Below are 18,314 nucleotides of genomic sequence, written 5' to 3'. Positions count from 1 at the left end.
TGTCAGAGCCCGTGTGTCTCCAGTGACGGGCCTCCTTTGATGCAATCCCACTGGATGACGGACTCTGGACAGCACTCCCCCTCTCCTCCAGCAGCACCAAGGGCATGTCCATCAGGACACACAGAGTTCACAGCTTCCCAGAGAGCCAGCATCCAGCCCTCACGGGTCAGCACAGGTGACAGCCTCCTTCAGTCCAAAGAGCTCCTGCAAGTTTGTTCCTTGCATGTGTAACACTGACCGAGTCACTGTCTCCCCCATGGCTGCAGTGTCAGACCAGAGACCTGGGTCCCCGGGGAGAACACACCTCTTTTTGACCCATAGAACTCGGCCACGATGGGCTTCAGGTTGTAGGGGGCCAGGCCTGCTTCAAACACCAAACCTCCATCGATGGTCACAGCGTCTGCTTCCTTTGCCTGGAAGAGAAGAGACCAGCCCACGGATGGAGCCCCTCCGCTCTGAGGAGGGCTCACCTGCCCTCTGCCAAGGACACCTGCCCACAGATACTTGCATGGCTCAGACCTCCTCCGCCTCCCTCGCGTTGGCTCCAATGTCACCTTCTCTGTGAGCCTTTCTCCAGCAACACTCCTAACTACTAACTCACGAATGCTGGATGCCCCTTGGTTTTTCTCCTCAGCCCTTGTCAACCATCTGACAAACTTTCTTTATTGTCCGCCCTCCCGTTTGCAATGTAAGCTCCACCAAGGCTTACATTTTTTTTGTTGTTTTTGTCCTCCTGAATCCCAGCACCTACCGGAAGCAGGTGTTCAACAAATGTCTGTTGGATTAGAGAGTGAATAAATTGCACAATACTTCCTCCTCAAGAAGTCACGTTTTGACTTTCAAAGGCTCTTTCAGATCTAGATTCCTTTTCAAGGATCTGTCAGCCAAGGATTCCTTCCTTCCTGCAAGAGGCAGCAACCTCACAGCCTCCTCTCGGAAAGGAGGTTGGATCATTTCCCTACTTATCATGGAAATCATTCTTTTTATTCATTTCTTAATTGACATTTAACATTATTTGGCTTTTTCTGAATTTAGTATTGTGTTTCTATATATTTGCCTCCTTTTCCCCACCCCATTTTTTCTTATATATATTTTACAACACATGTACATATATATGTGTGTATGTACATACACATATGCTAAAAACAAGACAATAGGCCGAAAAAGGAGTTGCTTATGCTAAGTCCCATGTCACCAAATCGAGACTTAACTTAACTACAGTTTCAGCCTCTCCCAGAAATAGAATCTTAAACTAGTCAATCTGGAATCACCTGATCAGCACTGGTGAGGCCATGGGCCTGACAGACGCCCACCATCCCCTAAAGAAAGATGACCTTGCCACAACCAATCCACCTTGTTGCCTAGTAAAACCTCCTTGTTCCTGCTCCCTTCTGCCTATAGAAGTCTCTCTTTGTACAGCTCTTTGGAGCTCTTTTCTACCTGCTGGATTGGATGCTGCCTGATTCATGAATCATTGAATAAAGCCAATAAGATCTTTAAAATTTACTCTGTTGAGTTTTGTTTTTCATCACATATATGTATGTGTGTGTGTTTATATAAAATAAATATAAACGTGTATAAAGTTGGTACTCCACTAGTTGCATGTATCAGAACTCAACTTAAGTTAACTTAAGAAAGGGAGGGATTTAGTATAAAGGTAAAAGACCAAGAAGGCCACTGGGCCTGGTGAGCACCATCCAGGTCAGAAGCAACAAGAATGGACACTGGTTTCAGTCCCTCTCCGTGGGCTCCAGCTCATGCCTGTGGTTCCAGGTTCTTCTTGTTCCTCTCCACTTTATACACATCTTCCACTCCTGACTGCCTCCTCCTCAGGTTCCAACCTCAGATGCTGAGACAATAGTCTCACAGAGATTCCTTAACGAGCTCCCACAATTGCATAAGGTCAAATTCCTGTAACAAATCAATCCTCCTCTCTCTGTATATGAATTAGAGAAAAATAAGTAAATCAAAGTTTGTGTGCATCTTTATGACCCTTACTGAATATTTCCAAATTGTTTTCCAGAAATGATGTAGAAATGTATAATGACAGTAGCAATGCGTACCAATTTCATGCAAACCCACAAGCAAGAAATGCTGTCATATAAGAAATGTCCTTACATTACCAGGTATAAACTGTTATTTTAAGAATTGTTTTATTTGCATTTCTTCAATTATTAAAAAGGGTGAGCATTTTCCTTTATTATTTCGTCTGTTAGCTGTAATTTCTTTTCTGTGAGTGCTTTGTTTATAGCTTGTTATTCTTAAGCATTTCTTGTAAATTTAAATGACATCTTTATACAGTTTTTACAACATACTGTTTTGTCACAGTCGATATGAATGTATTTTTTTGTAGGCTTAGGGCTTTAAAAATTTTTTTCTTTGTCACAGATTTAAAATTTTTACATTTCCGAATTTGTCTACTTTTGTGATTTATCTTCTTATGTCCATCTCTGTTAGATTGAGTCAACTCCCAGATTCAAGCTGGGGGTTTATTTTGGTAAACGGATTAAAAATTTCCCTTGATTTTTTTTTCTAAGTGGCTGCCCAGTTGTCCAGCTAAACAATCCTTTCTCAGCAGTTTGTTTGGAAAGTTTGTCGTATCATGCATCTATCTAAATCTGTGTGTATCTTACCTAAATATATTAAGCCTAGGGCCCCAGTCTCCTGATGTTGGACATTTATCATGGTCTGCATCTATATTATATCATGTAAATAATTAGATAGATGGAAGTTTATACAGAAGCTGGGAATATATCCAAATTTTGTTCTCTCCCAGGTCTTCTCTGTCTGCACCAGGACCCAGTTCTTTGTAACACTGTGATTTAAGTCTGCTACAGTTTCAGGTTGGCCTTAGTCACCCACAGCTAATTTTCTTTTCCATAATACTATTTATATTCTCATCCATGTGCTTTTTCTTAAGATTTTATAGTTATTTTATTGATTCTTTTAAAAAGACCGTATTTTGATGAAAATTATATAAAATTTATTAATTTTGGGAGAATATTCAAGTATATGATATTTACTCTTCCCATCTAGGAATATGGCATATGTTTTAATTTATTAATAAATATTGTTCATTTGTCCTAGACTTTTGTTTTGTTTTTGTTTTTTTGAGGAAGATTAGTCCTGAGCTAACATCTGCCACCAATCCTCCTCTTTTTGCTGAGGAAGACTGGCCCTGAGCTAACATCCGTGCCCATCTTCCTCTACTTTATATGTGGGACGCCTACCACAGCATGGCTTATCAAGTGGTGCCACGTCTGCACCCGGGATCCTAACCGGCGAACCCCGGGCCACCAAAGCAGAATGTGTGCACTTAACTGCTGCACCACCAGGCCGGCCCCTGTCCCAGACTTTTGCATTATATTTATAAGAATCTTATGGATCTCTCATATGACTTTTTTTTTCTGAAACTTTTTTTTTGTACAGTATTTTAAAAGTAAATGAGGTGATAATTTCGGGCTATTTTTCCCCAACTAATAACTGTTGACATATGAAAATGACATTAATTGTGATATATTTTTTTACCAAACTAATTTATTCATTAATAAATAATTATAGTAACACTTCTCTTGATTCCACTATACTTTCTAAACATGCAATCATCTGAAAATATTGATATTTTGTTTGTTTCCCTTCATATGCATTTTATATATGATTGCAGTACCAGGAAATTCCAAAAACAATGTTAGGGAATAAGAGTGAGACTAGAGCTTCTTGTTTTTTTCTGAGTCTTTATAGATTTCTCTTCCATTGCAATTCTGTCTTTGCTTTACCATAGGCATTTTCACTGAATCCTTCTCTATTTGTTTTTAATTATTATTATTATTATTGTTTTTACTATTAAAGAGCACCTATATTTTTCTCTACAGTCCCTGTACTTTCAGGTTTTCAGCTTAGTTCTTTCTCCTCTATAGCACGGTCTAGTTCCCATGGGGAGAATGTTGTACTGAAGCAATAAACAATATAAGTCCAGAAAAAGAAAGAGAAGGTATGGGTTTTCTTCTGCTCTCCTTTAGGCAGCAGTGACTTACCGCAATGGCCTTGATGCACTCCAGGTAGGAGGTTCTCTTCACACAGATGACATGAGGACCATCTGCTGGAACGACTCTTCTCATATTCTGGCTGAAACGGGAGCACTTACTGGCCTCATGAGTTGACACAGTGCACCATCTCACAGTTTTCACAGAGACAGCCAGGCACAGCCCTGGGGAGAGAGGCCAGAGGTTGAAGGGACCCATAGCACTCACCTTTCTCTGCTGGTGGAAGAGGTTAAAGACAAGGTCAAGTGTTGACTGTGTGGTACAAATTGGATTGGCTGCATGGCTCATAAATTGTCAGGTCCCATTTCTCTGATTTTGCCTTTCCTCTTGGAGAGAAAAGCCAAAAGCATCCCCAAAAAGTTACACATAGAATTACCATATGATGCAGAAATTCTACTGCTAAACATATACCCAAAAGAAGTGAAAACAGGGGCCGGCCCTGTGGCCAAGAGGTTAAGTTCGCGTACTCCACTTCCGCGGCCCAGGATTTCGCTGGTTTGGATTCTGGGTGCGGACATGGCACTACTCATCAAGCCATGCTGAGGTGGCATCCCACATGCCACAACTAGAAGGACCCACAACTAAAAATAAACATACAACTATGTACCAGGGGGCTGCGGGGAGAAAAAAGAAAAAAATAAAATCTTTTAAAAAGAAAAAAGAAGTGAAAACATGTACTCAGATACATGCATTACACAAATAGTCATAGTAGCACTATTTGCAATCGTCCAAAAGGTGGGAACAATCCAAATGTACCTCAACAGATGAATGGATAAATAAAACGTGGTATAACCAGACAATGGAATATTATTGTGCCATAAAAAGGATGAAGTAGGGGCTGGGCAGGGGCATAGTGGTTAAGTTCCACCTCTCTGCTTCAGCAGCCTGGGGTTCACAGGTTCGGATCCCCGGCACAGACCTACACACACCGCTCACCAAGCCATGCTGTGGTGGTGTGCCACATATAAAATAGAGGAAGATTGGCACAGATGTTCGCTCAGGGCCACTCTTCCTCATCAAAAAATAAATTAAATAAATAAATAAGTAAAATAAGAAAAAAAAAAGAATGATGAACCTCAAAAATATTATGTTAAATGAAAGAAGCCAGACACTAAAGGCCACACATTATATGATTTCATTTATATGAAACATTTGGAAAAGGTAAATCTATAGAGACAGAAAGCAAATTGGTGGTTTCCAGAGGCTGGGGAGAGGGGAATGGCACTGACTGCTTCATGGCTACGGGACTTTCTTTGGGGATGATGAAACTATTTTGGAACTAGATAGAGGTGGTAGTTGCACAACATTGTGAGTGTGTTAAACACCACTGAATTGCACACTTTTAAATGATTAATTTTATATTTGTAAATTTCACCTTAAAAAAGAAAACGAATCGTATGGGAAGGAAGCTGTGGGCCTCGTGATTTAGTCCGTATCCTGACATTGGATGCTCTGACCTTACATGGTACTAATTGCTGGAGCATTGAAATCAGTGCCTGTTTATTTCACTGGCATTTTAAGCTGTAGTAATTAGTGTAGAGAATATTACAAAGACAAAACGCTGTTTACAAATCTGCAGTATTTGAGCAAAATGTCATTTTAAATTAAATCTAGAAGATGAAAGCTATGGCAGTAACAGCTCCCAGCTTCTGATGAGGCCGTGGATGTCAGGCAGTGTGGCAAAAACATTACCCTCCTCTAATGTCCACAATTGTCCTGCCATTTAAATATTGGTGTTCTCGTTTTGTAGATGAGATTAGGGGAAAAAAGAAAAGAAAAGAAAAAAACCTCTCTCAAGGACATTAAATAACTTGAGATGAAGCTAATGTTTGAACTACCCAGGTTTGCTTGAGTCTGAAATGTGTACTGCCTTTTAACCGTCTGTAAGTAGAAAATATCAAAAGACATGGGACAGGAGATGCCAAATTTCCTTAGACAGAATCCCATACCAAAGATAGGGAGTGACAAAAGGAGCCACTCAGCTATATTTGAAAAAGCCTTTGATAGTAGCAGCCCAGGGCAAGAAGAGCAAGCCAGGGAATGGAATCATCCAGGCCACGTGCCCTGCAGAATTGAAACGTCTGGAGTAACAACAGCTTACATGTACATTTTGAGCCTTTCCAAACACCTTACTCTGCTTGCTAATATAGATTGTTAAAACATTTTGTGCTTAGAAACAACTGGCAACAGTAGAGACAAGACAACTCTATAAATGAAAATAGCTTTGTGAGCAGGTTAAGTTATACAAAGAGCTATGACATACAACTGCAGTTTTTTTCTCTTTCTAAGACATGCACTTATTGGTAAAGCCTTTTTGAAAGTCTGTATTTTCAGTCATCACTGTGCTTATGTTCAAATGATTAAAATTGTAGCTTTTGCACTTCTAATTTTTTTTAAGCATGAGCATAAAACAGGGTGAATGAAGTTTGCTAAAGAAAGCTAAAGTCTTGACAGAAACATGGTTTTAAAACAGAGAACTAAAAAATGCAAAAAATAAAAATAAAAACAGAACAAAAAACCAACAGCAATATGGACTTCTGCTTCCACCTATGAAAGAGTAACTGATATGGGACTTGCCGTAACACTTTAAACAACCAAAAAAAAAAAAAAGGTATGAAAAAACTGTGTAAAAATATTGGACCACAGGAAGTAGAGGACTATGATCCCTAAACAAAGGGAAACGAATAAGGTGAATGTTATAATCACCCCAGCTTAGTTCCTGGACAAAATTTCCAGATGGCAGGGCAGAGAGGAGAAAGACAAATAGCCAGATGGCTTTACCAAGTCGAGGAGACAGAGATCATAGGTGGGTAAGGCTGAAGCAAGGAGAATCTGCAGCACAGTGTGCCAAAGAGCAGGGAAGTGCAAAAAGAGACAGGAGAGAGAGACTGAGATCCAGAAATCTGCATACCCTTGAGATTCTGGCTAAATACCAATTCGAGCATTGTAAAGGTCAGGCAAAGACAACCACCAGGGAAGAAACTTTAATGAGGAGCCTAAGCCAAAGATTTCCTAGAGCTCAAATGGGATTAGGAATCATTTGAGTTCCCATCATTTAGAGTAGAGAAAAATCTCATTGAATAAACAGTGCATTTACTACAGAGTTCAGAAGTAAGCTAAATTCACCCTAGAATAAAGTCTAAAACTCTTGAAAACTAGTCTTGAAAAAATTCAGCTGATCTACGGATAATATGACTACCTGCCAGAACAGAGTTGACCACTCTTTAAACAAAAACAACAAAATCCTTTCGGTATTTAGCACACTCACAATGTTGTGCAACTACCACCTCTATTTAGTTCCAAAATAGTTTCATCATCCCCAAAGAAAATCCCGTAGCCGTGAAGCAGTCAGTGCCATTCCCCTCTCCCCAGCCTCTGGAAACCACCAATTTGCTTTCTGTCTCTATAGATTTACCTTTTCCAGATGTTTCATATAAATGAAATCATATAATGTGTGGCCTTTAGTGTCTGGCTTCTTTCATTTAACATAATATTTTTGAGGTTCATCATCCTTCAGTGGGACATGGTTATTCTTTTCAAAAGCAAGTCCTGGAATCAATGGATATCCATATGAGAAAAATGAATCTCAACCCTTACTTCACACCAGACACAAAAATTAACTGAAAATGTATCATAGACCAAAACATAAAAGATGAAGCTATAAAACATCTAAAATAAAACAAGGAAGAAAATATTGCAACTTTGGGGGTAGCCAACTATACTTTTAGAGAGGACACAAAGCATAACAACAAAAAAATAAAAATTTGATAGGTGAACCTGATCAAAATGTAAAACATCTGCTCTTCAGAAGATATCATTTAGAAAATGAAAAGCTAAGACACAAACTTGGAGAAAATAACCACAATACATCTATTTGACCAAGGGATTGTATCCAGAATATATAAAGGGCTTTTTAACTCAATAATAAGTCAAATAATCCAATTTAAAAATGGGAAAAGATTTGAACAGATACTTTATCAAAGAAGATATAAAGGTGGCCAATAAAACCATGAAAAGGTGCTCAATATCATTACTCATCAGAGAAATGCAAGTTAAAACTATAGTGAGATACCACAACTCACCTATTAGAATGGCTAAATGTGAAAAGATTGACAACACCAAGTGTTAGCAGGATGTGGAGCAACTGAAATTCTCCTGCATTGCTGGTGGGAACGAAAATGGTACAACTCCTCAAAAAAGTTTGGCATTTTCTTAACAAGTTAAAAATACACTTACATTTTCTTGACAAGTTAAACATACACTTAGCATTATGACCCAGCAATTCTATTCCTAGATATTAAACCAAAAGAAATGAAAACATATGCCCACCAAAAGACTCATACACTAAATGCTCATAGCCACTTTTTTCATAATATCCCCAAACTGGAGACAACCTAAACATCCAGTAACAGGTGAATGGGGAAACAAACTTGGGTAAAGCCATACAATGGAATACTACTCAGCAATAAAAAAGAATGAACTTTGATACACGCAGCAAGGTGGATGAATCTCTAAACAATTATACCAACACAGAAAAGGCCAGACACAAAAGACTATGTACTGTACGATTCCATTTATGTGAAATCCTAGAAAAGGCAAAACCTGTCTATAGTGGTAGAAAGTGGGAATGACTGGGGAGGGGGAGGGGACACTTTGAGAGTGATGGAAATATTCTGTACCTTTACTGCGGTGGTAATTACATGGGTAGGTATATTTGTCAAAATTTATTCAACTGCATATATACTTAAAATGGTACATTTTCTTATAAGTAAATTACACTTCAATAAAAGTGATTTTAAAAAGAAAGAGAAAGAGAGTGTGTGCAAGCCAGCTAAGGGTAAACTAGAGTTGAGTAAGCTAGACTAGGCCCATCATCAATAACACTCCACCCAACCATGCAGCACTTTTAAGAAGGGGCAACCAGAGCCCGCCGTGAATAGTTTGAACCGATCCTGGAAGGGAGAAGCTGCCGCTGGCCACATGTTCACTGCATGGAGAAAGCTCTTAAGCCCCAGAAGAGCAAACGGCCAAGAAAGGAGGTGGAGGCTGAGGTCGGGGTATAGCCTGTTCTGAGCCCCTGGTTCTTGGCTCTTGCAAGACCTACTAATAATCACTCCCTCTCCCTTGATCTTTTTAATTTAAGCTGGTTTGGTTGCATTTTTCTCATTTGCCACCAGAAGAGTTTTTGTTGGAAAAGAACACTGAGCTTTGAAGAATGCACATCCCATACTCCGGCCTCGTCCAGTGGCCAAGAGGGAGGGAATGAGGCAGGGAGGGAGGGGCCAGGCCGCTCTTGCCTCTGATTTGTAAACACTGAGGCGATTGGGAAAATGAACTTTGGGTCAGCGCCTGACATTGCCAGGAAAGGCGGCGGAGGAAGAACAAATAACACAAGCCCTGTTCAGGAAGAACGTGGGAGGTGGGCGGGCTGCACTCCGATGTCCTGGTGGCCACCGTCCGGCCACAGCTGTACCCTACCTTTCCCGCCTCCCCAGCCCCAGCAGAGCTCACTGTGAGGCCCCATGTGGCAGTACTCGGCCAGAGAGGGCCCCCGTGGCACTCCTTGCCCCTCCTGCCTTCCCCTTCCTCTGCCCTGCCCAGGTTAGCCCTCCCCTCCTGTGAGACACCCCACCCCAGAAGTTATTTAAGACAGCCTGAGGCCGGAGAACCACGGCTGCGGAGAATGTGCTGCGGTTGTGTCAGGAAGGGCTCTTCACACGCACGAGCCCATCCACTTCTTACTATTACCCTCCTTACAGTGACCCAGCCAAGAGCCCTGAGTGCTGTCCACCACCCCCCCCCCCCACCCCCCAACACAGGAAGGGGCCCTGTGCAGGATTTTTACCCGTGATAACTCACCTGCGTCTAGAGCTCTGCCTTTAGGTACATTACCTCATTTCACCTTCACAGCAACTGTGGGTTGTGAAAAAGCATTCCTACTGAACCGATGAGGAAACCAGCTCAGAGAGGTCAAAGGACCACCTATAGTCACACAGTACTGAGTGGCAGGTGGATCCCATTCTAGGGTATTGTTTTCCCCCTGCATTCCTCTACCTCTGGAGTGTGTGGAGGGATGGGAGGCAGTGTACGGTTCAGAGCAGGAAAAATCCTTCTGGTTAGATACCTGCCCTTCTCCCACATGATACTGACCCTAGACCCTGGGAAAAATCCCATCTGTCCCCTGACCCTGTTTCCTTCACCGTAAAGAGATCAAAAGCCTCCAGGTCAGGGATCATGAACTGCTTCTGTAATGGGCTAGCAAGTAAATATTTCAGGCTTTGTGGACCACACAGTCTCCGGGCACGTACTCAATTCTGCCGTCGAAGTCTGAAAGCATCCATGGACAATACTTGCCTGAAAGAGCATGTATGCTCTCAAAACATTTTATTTACCGGCACTGAAGTCCGAATTTCATATAATTTTCATGTGTCAAAAATATTGTTCTTTTGATTCTCTTTCAACCACTTAAAGATGTGAAAACATTCTTGGCTCACCCAGCTGTACATCAGGCGGCTGGCGGGATCTGCCCCACTGGTCTTAGTTTGCGAACCCCTGCTCTAGACTAACGGGGTTTCCGAAAAGACGAACGAAAGTGTGGCAGGTGCACGGGTGCACCCGGTGCCCCGGCGGGTAGAAGGCACTATGGGGCCAGCCAGGCGCCAGGCTGCTTCGGCGCCCTTTAGATCCAGGCAGCGCGGTGTCCCGCTATGGCCGACCCTTGGCTGGCTCCCGGTCCCCATCCGCCTGGCTCCCAGTGCGCACTCACCCAGGGCCCCCGCGTACAGCAGCGCGCAGATGGCGAGCCTCATTCTCCGCTGCGGGCGCGCGACACCGACTCGGCTCCCCGCGCCTCGGCCACCTGTAACCTGCCCCCGGGGGCCGGGGCGGGGCGGGGGGGGGGGGGAGGCCCGCCTCCTCCGAAGGGTTCGCCCTTCTGGGCTGACTGCCCTAGCCACGCTCACGCACGCACACACACACACACACCCCCCACACCGCACCTCCCCGGGGCAGCTTGCCAGCCGCCCTGGCCCGCCGCGGGGCTGTAGGGCCGCAAGCCGACCCCTCGCCACCGCCCCGCTGCTGCCCCCTCTGCCCAGCGCCCGGAGCTGGACCTCCGCTCGCGGGCTGGGGGTCTGCGTCCTGGGTGTACGAGCCGAGCAGCCTCGGAACCGACTGGACTGAGCGCCCTACTCCACAAAGAGGGAGACTGAGGCCCAAGGCGAGAGCGATCCCCTCCGGTCCCAGGTTAGTTACTGGAACGCAGGTTCCCGGATCCCCAGGCCTTCATTTAGCCAAGCAGCACGGAAATGTTTGGAAAACAGACTCCTCGGGACCGAGGGGTCATCCTCAGGAGCTAAACTGTGGCCCTTCCCCCAGGAAGGCCTGTGCACACGTGTACACAACGTTGTGAACACAATTTTCAGGGATCCTCAGACTCCTCCTCCGAAAGCGTCTCTGTTCTCCACTCCGGGTCCCTCCCAGAAGCCCCCCCAAATGCCACGGTCCCCTGCAACCCTCTGCTGAAGGCTGAGGAGAGGGAAGCTCTGAACCCGGAGAGGGCAGCTGCTAGTCGCCCCTGCAGCCCGCAGCCCCGTCCTATTGAAGTCTGGGCACCCTGCCTGCGGGAAGTCCTCCGAATTTAAACAAAGTTGTAAGGCCTTTTTCTTGAAGAAAAATAAACAGAAGGAAAACTTCACATATCCTAAGTGTACAACTTGATGAAGTGTCACCAGACGAACACACCCGTATAACCAGCACTGTCTCAGGAAACAGAACGTTAACAGAGCTGGATGGCCCCCTGCTGCCCTCTTCCGGTCACTTCCCACCTCCCGCACAAAGACATCCATTATCTCCGCTTCTAACAACAGACACTAATTCTGCTGAGTTTTGAACTCTATAGAGATAGCATCATACAATAAGTACAATTTTGCATCTGGCTTCTTTCACTCAAGGTTATATTTGTAAGATGCATCTATATTGTTGGTATGGTTGTCCTTCATGCCTTTTCAGTATTGGGTATTACCCCATGCTGTGTATGTAGCACACTTTATCTTTCCTGTTCAGGACCTAGTTTCTAGTTTGGGCTCCTAAAAACAGGGAGTGTTGCTATGAGCATCCTAGTAAATGTCTTTTAGCTCATAAAGGTATGCATTTCTGCAGGGTATTTCCCGGGAAGAGTAATTGCTGGGTTATAAAGTAGACATATGTTCAGCTTTAAAAGGTACTGCCAAACAGTTTTCCAAAGGGTTGAGCAATTAACACTCCACCTTAAGAGGATAAGAGTTTGGTTGCTCCACATTTTTGCCTTTTTGGTGGGAGAGTTGGTGGTTTTGCGCTGTAATTTTGAGTTTCTCTGACAACTAATGAGGTTGAGCATCTTTTTATAAGCTTACTGACCATCCAGAGGCCTTCTTGTGTAAAGCATTAGTTTCAGTCTTTTGCTCCGAATACATTTTAAATAGACTTTCTACTGAATTAAGTTTGGGGACTGGCAATATAATAATTCAAACTACAAACCAAGACTCATCTAATAAAGCATCCTCAGAACTGGGCCTAAAAAATATAAGATTGTGTTATAATTGAACCTGAACAGTCTATCATCATTTTGACCCACCATAACTCTTTATTCTGTACCCTCTCCCCGTGTGCAAAGGGTGAATCTCTGCTAAGTAAATATTGTTGCTTGTTTCAGCCCCTACCAAGACTATGAAAAGTTCTTCCTTCTGGCAGAGATTAACCCTGCCCTCCACTAAGGCCAGAGGTGGCCCGGAGGGAGTCAGAAGAGACTGTAAATCACAGGAGAAGTCACATGGTCAAGGGCGTGAGACTGTAATACATAAATCTGGACTTTCCTTCCTCTCTCTGAAATACACACAACCCCCCTCAGAGGAAACAGCTTCTCCTCTTCCTTCTTCATCGTACAGACATCGCCATCCTTGAACGATCCAATGGGAGATTGTCACCATTCCTCTCCTCCTTCACATCACCTCTAGCCAACTGAGTTAGGTTTTCAGTTCAGGAAATGTGCATTGTCCCTCTCTGTGCCGCATGACTAGGAGTAGGGTGGAGTGAGGACGGGACCTCTTACATCTGGGCAGCTTCTAAAGTGACCCTCTGGGCTTCAGAGGGAGACCAGCTGGAACCCACTGAGAAAGGCATAGGAGCCTCAGTTACACAGGGTCTGGGCCGTGCAGAGAGTTTGTCACAGTCCCTGTTGACCGCAGCCCATCTGCTCATGAGCTGGAAATATCCAGCATCCTTCTGGTCAGAGATTCAAGCAATCTCTAGACCAGCAATCCCTTCTGAACATCATCCCAAAGGAAAGGAGGAACAAGTCTTCTCCTTGGTGAGACACTCATCAGGAGGTCCTTGGCATGGGATTTGCCCCAGAGACTGTGAAGGGGTAAACCCCGTCCTCTGGGCCTGCTGTGATGGTGACACATAAGTCCTGAAGCTACCCGCTGCACCCACCCCATGCGGAAGACACAAGAGGGCAGAGATTCCAAGGTGGGTCTCTTAGCTGCTTCTACTTCTCCTTCCACTCAAGGAATCCTTTGACCTCTCACTTTTGAAAACAAGAATAGCAGTCTCTTCCTCTTTTTAACATAGAGGAAACGGAATTTACGTAGTTTTCATGAGAACCTTTTATTGAACTTATACATACACATAAAGTGTGCAAATCATAAGTGTACAGCCTATGGATTGGCATGACGTGAACACACCCATGTAACTAGTACTCAGAGAAGGAGAATATTACCAGTACCCCTAAAAGCACCCTCATCTGCGTTATGGTCACCAATGATCAAAAGTCATCATTATTCTGATTTTGAACACCATAGATGAATTTCACCTATTTTTGTCCTTTATAAAAATGAAATCATAAAGTAAACACTGTTTTCTATCTAGCTTCTTTGTCTAAACATAATATTTGTGAGAGCCAACCATGCTGTTCACATATTGTAATTTGTTCATTCTCGTTGCTGTGTAGTCTTTCAGTGGAGAATCTATCAAGGTCTATTGACGGACATTTGGTTTTTGTTTTTGTTTTTATTTGAGGCTATTATGAAGTAATACTTCTGTGAAAATTCCTGCACGTGTCTGTTGGTGAACATGCGTGTGCATTTCTGTTGATATATACACAAGGATGCATTTGCTTGATCACAGGGTATGCCTATGTCAGCTTTCATAACTGCTGCCAGTTTTTTAAAGCAGTTGTACAATTTCCACTCTCCTCCCACTTCCAACAGAGTATGAAAGTTCCAGGTGCGCTACATCCTTGTCAACACTTGGTTTGGGCTGACTTTAATTTTAGTTATTCTGGAGCACCTGATGAATTCACTGTAGTTTTAATATTAATTTCCCTGATGACTAACAAAGTTGGAAGCTTTTTCGTATGTTTATTGGCAATTTAGATTCTTATTTTATGATTGCTCATTATTCTATTGGATTGTCTGCTTATTTTTTATTGAGTTGTAGTTCTTTATATATTCTAGATATGAGAACTTTGTTGGACATAGGTATTTCAAATATCTTCTTCCATTTTGTGGCTTTCTTTCTCTCTTTTAATGGTGTCTTTTTATAAACAGAAATTTTGAATATTTCCGAGTCCAATTTCAACACTTTCCTTTATGTTTAGCACTTTTAGTATACTATTTAAGAAATCTTTGTCTGTTCCAAGTTCAGGAAAATATTCTCCTATGTTTCCTTCTAAAATCTGTATAGTTTTACCCTTCACATTTAGATCTAGAATTCAGCTGGAATTGATTTTTTTTTAGACGTAGACAGATTTGTTTTCCATTCATGTGAAAGAGAAATTAGGTTAAAAGAGGCAGACGACTTTCTTAACATCACATTTTTTTTGCCCCAAATACTCACTCATTAGGTCTTCTTGAATTTAACAAATGATTTATAAACCCTCTAATTTTTGCTGTATAACTACAGTTATAAACTGAATGACTGGGAAAGCTAGCATAATGTCATAGAAGACAAGGCTGAGCCATATGGCCCAGATTTTTTTGGAACTGATGTTTGTGAATGGTGTGAGACGGGAGCCCGTATTCACTTTTTCTTCCACATATATGTCCCATTGACGCAACACCATTTACTGGAAAGGTAACTCCCTCCTCACTTCACTTTAGTCTAAACTGTGTCAAAAATCAGGTAGCTGTATACGTGTTTCTGGACTCTCCATTCTATTCTACTGGTCTATATATCACTCCTTCTGTTTGTATCTCACCGTCTCGATTTCTGTAGCTTTATAACAGGACTTGATATCTCACAGTGTAGAGTCCTCCAGCTCGTTCTCCTACAAGATGGACGTGGGCTTGTTTGTTCGCTGTTGTTGTTGTCTTGGCTTTCGCAGTTCCATATAACTTTTAGAATTGACATGTCAATTTCCAGAAAAAATACCTGCAGAGATTTGATTGGAACTATACAGAAATATAGGTCAGTTGGGGGTGTGGCATCTTGGCAATATTAAGCCTTGCAACTCATGAATATGGCACATCCCTCCAGTTATTTAGGTCTTCGTCACCAGGTCTTCTCGTGATAATATTGTGTAGTATTCAGTTTAGAGGCTTTGCACATCCTTACTGGATTCGTTCCTAGATATCAGCTGGGTTTTTTTGGTGCTATTACAAATGGTATCATGATTTTAATTCATTTTCTATTTGTTTGTTGCTGATATGTGAAAAAACAATAGGTTTTTGTATATTGACCTTGAATCCAGTGACCTTGCTAAATTATCTTATTAATTATAATAGTTTCTTTCGGATTTTCTGTACACATCCTTATGTCTTTTGTGAGCAATGTCCGTTTTGTTTCTTCCTTTCTGATCCTTATAATTTTATTCTTTTTTGTATTTACTACACTGACTAGACTTTCCAGTACATTATTGCATAGAGGTAGTGATAGACGAAGAAAGTTTTCAACAATTCCCCACTAGGTAAAACGTTTGCTGGTGTTTTGTTTGCTTTGTTTAGATATCAGTTAACATATTAAAGAAGCTCCCTTCCTTCCTGAGTTTCCTAAAATTTTTTTTTATCATGAATGGGTGTTGCTTTTTATCAAGTATTTTTTCCTGTGCCTACGGAGATAATTATATGATTTCTCCTCCTTTTCATGTTACTGTGGTAAACTATTCTAATTGATTTTTAAATGTTAAATCACTATTACATTCCTGGAATAAACCCGACTTGGTTGTCATGTATAATGCTTTTTATATATTGTTGAATTTGAATTTCTAATATTTTGTTTATGATATTTCTGCATCTATCTCATCTTTTTTCATGAGACAAATCATTCTGTGGTTTTCTTTGATTTTACTGTTTGGTTTTAAGGTTATGATGGCTTGTAAAATGAATTGAGAAATGTTACCTCTTTTCTTATCTTGTGGAAGACATTCTGTAAGAGTAGTGTTATTTTCTTCTTAAATGTTTGGAAGACCTCACCAGTGAAGCCACCTGTGTCTAGAATTTTCTTTGTGGAAAAGTTTTTAATAACAGATCAAATTTCTTTAACAGCGAGAGAAATATTCAGATTTTCTGACTCTTCAAGTTCCTTCAAGGTAAGGTTATTTTTCAAGAAATTTGTCCATTTCATCTAAATTTCAAATTCATTGATTTAAAGTTGTTCACAATATTATCTTTATACTTTTTTTATGTTTACCAGTTTACTATAAAGGATACAGACAGACAGCCAGATGAAGAGGTTCATCGGTGAGGTCTAGAAGGGCCCCAGGCACAGGAGCTTCTGTCCTTGAGGAACGGAGGCGCACCACCCTCCCAGCACGCAGATGCGTTCACCAACCTGGAAGCTCTTGACATGTGGAGGATTCTTGCTATAATCCTCTTTTTCATTGCTGGCATTGGTAATTTATGTTTTCTCCTTTTCCTTGATTGGTATTGCCAGAGGTTTATCTATTTTATCAATCTTCACAGAGAGCCAACTTTTGGCTTTCTTGATTTTCTCTATTGTACATTCATCCGTTATTTCATTGATTTCTTCTCTCTTGACTTTCTTTGGGTTTTGTTCTTTTTCTAGTTTATATAAAAGGAAGCTAGTATTATTGATTTTCAGCCTCTATTCCACTCTAATACAGGCGTTGAAGGCTATAAATTCCCTATAACCACTCTTTTTCTTGATATGTTATATCCTTATGCTTATCCAGCTCAAAATGTATTCTAATTTTCATTGTCATTTCTTATTTGATTCATAGTTTATTTAGAAGTGTATCACTTGATTTCCAATGTCTGTAATTTCCTAGTTATCTCATGCTGTTTAGCGTAATTCCACTATGGTAAGATACACACTGAACAATTTCAGTCTTTTGAAATGTGTTGAAGTTTGTTTCATGGCCTAACACATAGTGACATTTTACTGTTTAGGGTGCATTTAAAAAAAATGAATATTCTGTGGTTGTTGGGTAAAGTGTTTTATTTATGTATATATGTATATACCATATATATTATATGTATATTATTTTGTTTATGTGTTTTATGTATATTTGTACGTTATGTTATATATAAATAAAATACATATGCGCAAATATATGTATAGTGTGTGTGCATATACATATATGTATATATATCCCTATTTGAAAATTTTGTTGTTCAGTTCTATTCTTTGGGGGGGTCCGATTTTTCTATTAGCACCCGAGAGAGGTATGTTAAAGTTCCCCACTATGACTATGGATCTGTTTATTTCTTCTTTTAATTCTGCCAACTTCTGCTTTATGTATTTTAAAACTACGTTTTTGAGTGCATACATATTTGAGAGTGTGAGATCTGACTGGTGAGTTAGTCCCTTTATTATTGTGATCATTGTGAAATGCCTCTTTTTATCTCTAGTAATGTTTCCTGTCTTAAAGTCTTCTTTGTCTAATATTGGTATAGTTACAACATCTTTCTTTTGGCTATTGTACGCATGGAGTATTTTTTAATCCTGTTGCGTTCAGTGTTTTAGTGTCCTTATATTTGAAGTGTGTCTTTTATAAGAAGCATATATTTTTTAAATTCCATCTGACCATCTTAGACTTTTTTTTTTTTGAGGAAGATTAGCCCTCAGCTAACATCTACCACCAATCCTCCTCCTTTTGCTGAGGAAGACTGGCCCTGAGCTAATATCCATGTCCATCTTCCTCTACTTTATATGTGGGATGCTTACCACAGCATGGCTTGATAAGCAGTGCATAGGTCCACAGCCGGGATCCGAACCAGCGAACCCCAGGCTGCCAAAGCGGAATGTGCAAACTTAACTGCTGCACCACGGGAC

The 18,314-nt window shown here is 41.4% G+C and overlaps 1 protein-coding gene and 1 long non-coding RNA gene across 2 annotated transcripts in view; one reads left to right on the top strand and one right to left on the bottom strand.

The window, feature by feature from the left end:
• Window positions 1–11,033, bottom strand: part of INHCA (inhibitor of carbonic anhydrase) — a 38,987-nt gene extending 27,954 nt beyond the window's left edge. Inside the window, exons 1-3 of the mRNA XM_023620954.2 lie at window positions 10,810–11,033; window positions 4,035–4,207; window positions 305–413 (exon numbers count right to left, since the gene is read on the bottom strand). Of these exons, the coding sequence (XP_023476722.2) occupies window positions 305–413; window positions 4,035–4,207; window positions 10,810–10,852 (325 nt within the window). The 5' untranslated portion in view covers window positions 10,853–11,033. The remainder of the gene's footprint in view (window positions 1–304; window positions 414–4,034; window positions 4,208–10,809) is intronic.
• LOC138918083 (uncharacterized) lies at window positions 10,985–17,592 on the top strand. Its single transcript, XR_011427036.1, has 3 exons — window positions 10,985–11,288; window positions 16,565–16,608; window positions 16,713–17,592. It is a non-coding gene; the product is annotated as an uncharacterized lncRNA (long non-coding RNA).
• The last annotated feature ends 722 nt before the right edge of the window (window positions 17,593–18,314 follow it).

The sequence above is a fragment of the Equus caballus genome, chromosome 16 (genome assembly GCF_041296265.1).
Source record: "Equus caballus isolate H_3958 breed thoroughbred chromosome 16, TB-T2T, whole genome shotgun sequence".
Taxonomy (NCBI): Eukaryota; Metazoa; Chordata; class Mammalia; order Perissodactyla; family Equidae; genus Equus; species Equus caballus.
Note: the sequence above shows the minus strand (reverse complement) of the source record. Positions and strands in the feature narration are given on the sequence as shown.